This window comes from Limulus polyphemus, unplaced genomic scaffold (assembly GCF_000517525.1).
Source record: "Limulus polyphemus unplaced genomic scaffold, Limulus_polyphemus-2.1.2 Scaffold2566, whole genome shotgun sequence".
Taxonomy (NCBI): Eukaryota; Metazoa; Arthropoda; class Merostomata; order Xiphosura; family Limulidae; genus Limulus; species Limulus polyphemus.
In genome coordinates, this window is record NW_013668176.1 from 5,642 (window position 1) to 12,552 (window position 6,911).

Sequence of the window (6,911 nt, forward strand, 5' to 3'; positions counted from 1 at the left end):
TTGGAGTAGAATAAAAGAACATCCCCAAGGAAGCCCGATGCTGGTGGAAGCAATGGAAGACCCATCCAGGCCAGCGGATGCTAAGATTGAAAGGTCACTTGTGGCAGGTCATCAAGTAGTACCCATAACAGTGGCCAATGTCTCTAAATGTGAGCAGACATTTAAGGAAGGGGTATTGTTGGGTGTGTGCCAGGAGGTAGAGCTAGTGAATGTTAAAGCAAGGAATACGACCATAAAGAAAGAACATCCACTCCCAGAACATTTAACTGACCTCTATAAGAAGAGCATAGTCCATTTGTCATCATCACAGGCTCTTCAGGTGAGTGAACTCTTAGCGAATTATGCAGACATCTTTTCAAAAGGAGATCATGACCTCGGCTGCACAGACCTCATGGAGCACAGAATAAACACTGGCAATCATCATCCAATAAAGATCCCTCCTAGGAGAATAGCCCTAGCAAAGTGGCAAGAGATGGAGAAGTTCATGGATGGCCTAATTAAGGAATGGATAGTCGAGAAATCAGATAGTCCCTGGTCAGCTCCATAAGCAATTATACGGGAAATTAACAAACGACCAGAGACGTAACAATACTGTACTACCATTTGTGATTCAGTACACTTGCCTTCATATGGAATCACAAAATAATAAGTACTGGCAAAAGCAAGTAAAACAAGGAGTGTTCCATTTAGGTTCGTAATCACCTCATTCATATGCTGTGTTGAGAAAGAACACAATTCCTTCGCTGTATATGTGGGAGATATACACACTTCACTGTACTAAATGTGACTTTCAGTCCTAATAAACTTGCAATCAACAAGCTGTCCTAACTTTCTAATAATCAAATGGAGTTGCATGGTGTAGTACATGCATTTCACCATGAAATACTTCTTAATAACTAGGGAACCAAGGAAAGTGAATTCCTTTCAGTCATTGATCTTACAATCAAATGATTGTCCTTAGCTGCTGGTCATGGAATTTAATATTATCCATCAGAACTATTTAGTGTCTCCTTTCCTATTGCTTCCTCATTTGACTCATCTCATACAGTCATGTAAGTGCTTTGAGCATTTCTTCTTTATCATTTGATTTGAGATAACACAAGCAGTACTCCCACTATCCTCTGACTAATTAGTTTCAACCTCTATAATCATAATTTCAATTAATTGATTTCTGAAAAAATTTAAAACTAATTAACAGAAACCCTAAGTAATTGATGTAATCACAAATCATGGGTAACTGATTAAATTGCATAGCTCTATATCTAAGAATAATTGAACACTAGAGCTACAAATAAAGCATCTTTCAGAAAGAGAAGTGCTTTGGCCAGTTTCAGGTGCATCTGATATGTCTTGGTCAAGTTTGATAATGGTTCTGCTACCTTAGTTAAGCACTACTTACACTACTTGTACAGTAGAAAGTTTACCATTCATTTGGACCATGCATTGTTAAAGGGACCATTGAGGTACGGCCATAGGGCAGATGTGCCACAGTGTTCCCAAACATATGTGGTGTGGCTAAAGTATCTTTTAATCGATATGTATGAGTTTGCACACCAACAGCTAGGAAAGGCTACCATACGATAAAAGAGATATTACAATAAAACAGTCAAGGAACAAATATTCAAGTGTGAAGACTGGATGTGGCTTTCATACATGCCAGTAATATGGAAACAACTTGGTTATGATTGGATAAGTTCTTATCTAATCCTCCAAAAACTAGGTTACCTAAATAATGAGGTACAGTGGTCATGTGCCACAAACAAGTGATTTGAACATGTTGACAAGCTATGACCATATGTCACTGATAAACCTCTCATGTACTGACTAACCCTTGGTTCATCACAAAAATAAAGCTTCAAATATTCCAACTTTCTAAGTAATCAAAATCTTACTATTATGTGTATTTGTTGTTAATCACAAAGCTAGTGCATACTGAGCTATCTGTGCTTTGCCCAATTTTAGCCTTATAAGTTTTTTTGCTTCAAGTTTGTCTAGGTCTGATCATTCAGTGGGGAGGGTGTTGCTTGTTATTCGAGAATCTTGGGTTGAAGTACTATTGTCACCAAACTTGTTCAACCTTTCTTTGTTATGGAAAAGCTACTAAAGTTATGTACTTCTGTCACTAATTTTGAATTGCTGATCAGAAGGAAGGTAGCTGGCTGACAGCACCCAACATCAGCTTTTGTTGATTGTATATACCATGGTTTGAGGAACACTGTACATTTGCATAAACACTGTGGAATTTTATATATGCACTTATCATATACATATATAAATATATATATATATATATATATGAAAATTGATTTTTTTTTATATATACAGAAATGCATGTAGTTAGATTTGTATTTGCTTTCAAGTATGCTGGACATTTAGTTGTTTGGTCCACCATCAATGTTCAGACATAATTAACCAACATATGCTTCTAAAATAAAACTGAAAACATAACCCCGGAGCATGTCAATTCTTGTAATTTTAGTTATGGTATAGTTGTAACAAATACTAATGGAAATAAAGCAATATCCTGACAACATACCCCCGGAGCATGTCTATTCTTGTAATTTTAGTTATGGTATAGTTGTAACAAATAGTAATGGAAATAAAGCAATATCCTGACAACATAACCCCCGGAGCATGTTTATTCTTGTAATTTTAGTTATGGTATAGTTGTAACAAAAAGTAATGGAATAAAGCACTATCCTGACAACATAGCCCCCGGAGCATGTCTATTCTTGTAATTTTAGTTATGGTATAGTTGTAACAAATACTAATGGAAATAAAGCAATATCCTGACAACATAGCCCCCGGAGCATGTTTATTCTTGTAATTTTAGTTATGGTATAGTTGTAACAAATATTGAGTGAAATTTCACAATTTAAAGAAGTATTAAGTAGTCTAAGCACTGGATTAATTTTAATTTTTAAACATTGTTTATTGAGTATTGTGTACTAGGCTATAATAAACTCAGCAGGCATGTTTTTCCAAAATCAAACAAAAAGACTACCAAAACTTTCCATTCAAATTCAAACATCTGATGAGGAGAGTCAAACTGCACCAATGAATCATTGTAAATCAGAACTAACCATTGAAATATTAATGGTATGCTAAATATTATGTAATTTCAGACTGTATTATACTAAAAAACAGGGAGTGCATAAAAATATGATTAATAAACAACTTTGTAAAGCAGAAATAGTGGGTGTATTTTTCATGTGTCTTATGGTATTATAAATAAGTTGTCTTTCTTTTACAGAAGATGTTTTATCACAGTCATACTCTTTTGTAAAAGTGCTCATCTAGAACAGCAGATCTAAAATAATTTTTGTAAAATAGGTCTTTTTTTTAACATTGTGTGAGTAAATGCATTGTTTCTTTCAATAGATAAAATTTTAAATTCTTGTCTGATATAGATAGTAATATTGTATGTTGTTTTTTTAACACAAAAGTTGTCTGTGAACTTAGAAGTAGTAATGATGGTTCTGATCTACCTGTAACATATGTTCATCTAATTTAGAATAGCTTACAATAGATATATTATCTTCATGTCTTGCACTGCAAGGACATTTCACTTTCAAAAAAGTGTCAATGATTTGGTCAGGTGTGGCAAGTAAATATGGGTACATTGTGCAAACAAACACTCCAGATTTTTTTGTTCTTGCACCAGTGTTTCTTTTTGTCATTTTTTAATGCCACACTTTACACATTTGACCATATTGCAGTGCTGGAGATCTTAATTTTGTTGCATTTTAGATTCTTTGTTAGTTTTCACAATATCTTTCCATGAGATTAACTTGACTAATTCACCAAACTTACTAGTAGTCAATCTGTAAGACCTTGTCTCTAGCCAGAGTTGAGAAATTGCTTGTTCTCTTGCTTGTAGTATTATATTTGGTAGTTTAAAAATAATGTTGTTAAATTACTCAATACATTATTATACAAAATTCACAACTAAAATTTTTTTTTACTGAGATCATTAGTAATTTTGAAATATTTGTTGGTAAGGCTTTAGATCATCCTGTAATTTATTCAAAGCAGATCATTATACACTGTTGCCTTATGCTAAAGTGCAGATGCCATAACATTTTTACAGAATTACATTCAAAATTTAAACTACTTCATTATCAATGTATATTAATTAATTTGTCATCAAAACATAGTTTATAATTAATATTTTTTATTATCCAAATTTCAATTTAAAAAGGAAATATTAAAATAAATTCTCAATCTGCTCTCCCGAGTCACATGATTTTTGCTCGTTGCTCACAAGGGCTTCAGATTGTTTAACCAGTTAGAATCACGTGCTGTTGATGTTGACAAACAAGAATATTAAACTTTCAACCCCTTCTTGCTGTACTGAGATATATTTGTTGAACTCACATTTACATACCCCCTCCCCTCCCATGTTCTCTGTTTTTTAAGAAATGTTTGTAATTCTCTCTGCTGTTGGATAACATTATAAAGAGCAAATTTTACACTGCATAGATCAGACAATTATCTGTCAGAATTAGTGGTAAAAGCTGATATTTTATTACGAGTACTTGACATATTGAGGCTAAAGATGTTGCACCAAGCAGTAATGAAGTGTTTTTAACCTATATGTACTTTAGTTAGAAAGCCATATAAAGTGTAGTAATTTGGGGAAATTCTGTTCCAATGTTTGTTATATTTTGTGTTCTAAAATGCATATTTGAATGCTACATGAATAATTTTTTGACAACCAACTGAGTGCGAAAAATTTGTCTTACTAAACCATGCATCCAAGTACAAAAGGCTTCAAGGCTAAAATAAGTGCTAAATTTCTTAGTTTTCATGTACAATTTTTATTTATTGTTATATATTTTAAACAAAAGTAACAAAAATTTAAAAATTAGGAATTTACTAGGTTAGATAAGAAAATGTAAACAAAACAAAATTAAGTTATCACCTCAAGGAACATACATGAGCTGCTGCTATGTGATATAACTAAATAGTTTTGTTTACCCTTAACTTGCCATAAGCTTTTACTGGGAATTTATTGCTTTGTTTCTCTAATTAGACTTGGTTCAAAGAGCAATGAAATTGAATGAAAGTGTATGTGAAACTGTTAGGAGCCCAAGGCTGTTTAAGATATAAAATTACAATTATATTTTACTATTTGCAGCCATTCTAGAAAACATTTTGATTTTTCAACTTTTTTCTGGATTATTTTACTATATTTAGAGTATAGAAACTAACAAAGTAAGGTTTTACTAAAAAACGTGATATTAATTCAGGAGGTACCAGAGTTATGCAAATGTGATATGGAAACGGTAAGATGAAAGATGTATTTTTATTCTTAGCATGAAAATCATCTTTTACTCAGACTGACTAAGTAAGAGCTTTATAAATTCATAGACAAATCTTTAGTAAAAATACTTTATTTAAAAAATTGATTTTTTGTGTAGAACATGTATATTAGACTTGTAATTTTACTAAAAGCTTTCAATATATTCTTAGTACATTTAGAGTTATGTATAATTTCATGATTAAATGGTGGTTATAAGGTCACTCAGATTGATCTCACATGTATGCATAGGTTTAATAAGATGGTTTGCTTTTGTTTTATATTTGCTAGAATACTGTTTAATGTAAATTATGTAATGATACATTATACTTTTGTTTTTTATTACATTTAGCCAATCTAGAAAAATGGCTACAGCAGTTGTACTTGGAGGAGGTATCAGTGGACTTTCTTGTGCCTATTATCTAAGTACTATAGCAAGGCAATACATGAAAAAGGTTAGTATATATTTTATGATTTAAATACATGATCTATTCAAGGAAAAGTACTGGAGTAAAATCTCCATCACATGATTATTATTTATTTGCTGGTACACATTACTTTCTAGATTCTTAAATACATTAATCTATAAGCACTTCCAAACTTGAAATACCCACAATACTTATTAATACTTATTTATTTCAAAACAGATCATTTTTATTATTATTACATAGGTGCTGGTTGTTAAGTATGTATATCAAAAATTATTAACATTATTATAAAAAGGAAGTTGTAATGAAATGAGTGAAGGACTTAGTGCCATGGACATAAAATTTTGTCAATGTAGTTGATATGGTATTGAACTTGAGACAGTAGTGTAAGCCAAGGGACATACTTTTAAGTCACTTTTAGGGAAGATTGCTTTTTATCTCTTACAGTTTATTGCAAGTGGTGATCTGAGCTACAGATATTAAACAAAATCTTTATAAGAGGCTTCAGAAACAATTTAAAATATATATTACTATGACAAGAGATGCATGTTTTGTGAAGTATGAGATGTGATTACTGAGGTAAGATTAGTGAGTTGTATTCACATACTGTTCAAGTAATCTGTTTAGTTAGATGAACATAGTGAGGTATTGTCTGGAGAAGGAAGTCCTTTGTAATTAGTGAAGAGAATGGAATGGGTGAGAGTTGTCTTTCAGAGACTTGATGTTCTGGTAGTTCAGTTAATACAGCATTAGACACAAGATACTTTTTGTACACTACGTGCTAGAAGCACTGTCTTTCCAAACATGAGACAGAAATTTCTTATGACCCAAGTGGTTTTTAATGGGTTGGAATGAGGATGCATTGATATTTGAACATTCATCAGCAAAATTGCTGATTACTGGCACGGCTGCATCTAGTAGTGGAAGACCAGCAAGTTGTGGATCTGGGCATAGTTGTTTATTTATTTGTTTTTATTTCTAGTGATAATTGCTATTCCTCACTTTTGAGTGAGACTTTGTTGTTTTAATTGCTTAACAACATGTTGAATCCAACACACATCCTAATTATATATTGTTACGTCTCTGGTCATTTTGTACATTATGTGCTAGAAGCACTGTCTTTCCAAACATGAGACAGAAATTTCTTATGACCCAAGTGGTTTTTAATGGGTGGGATGAGG

The 6,911-nt window shown here is 32.3% G+C and overlaps 1 protein-coding gene across 4 annotated transcripts in view; it reads left to right on the plus strand.

Annotated features, from left to right (window-relative positions):
- LOC106467320 (protoporphyrinogen oxidase-like) overlaps positions 1-6,911 on the plus strand; it is an 82,519-nt gene that overhangs the window by 5,033 nt on the left and 70,575 nt on the right. For 3 of the 4 annotated variants that reach the window (XM_013927664.2, XM_022395480.1, XM_022395481.1), the window contains exon 2: positions 5,655-5,757. In XM_013927664.2, the coding sequence (XP_013783118.1) occupies positions 5,668-5,757 (90 nt within the window). In that variant the 5' untranslated portion in view covers positions 5,655-5,667. Of the gene's footprint in view, positions 1-5,269; positions 5,289-5,654; positions 5,758-6,911 lie in introns of those variants that run through there. The other variant, XM_022395482.1, reaches the window with a different exon arrangement.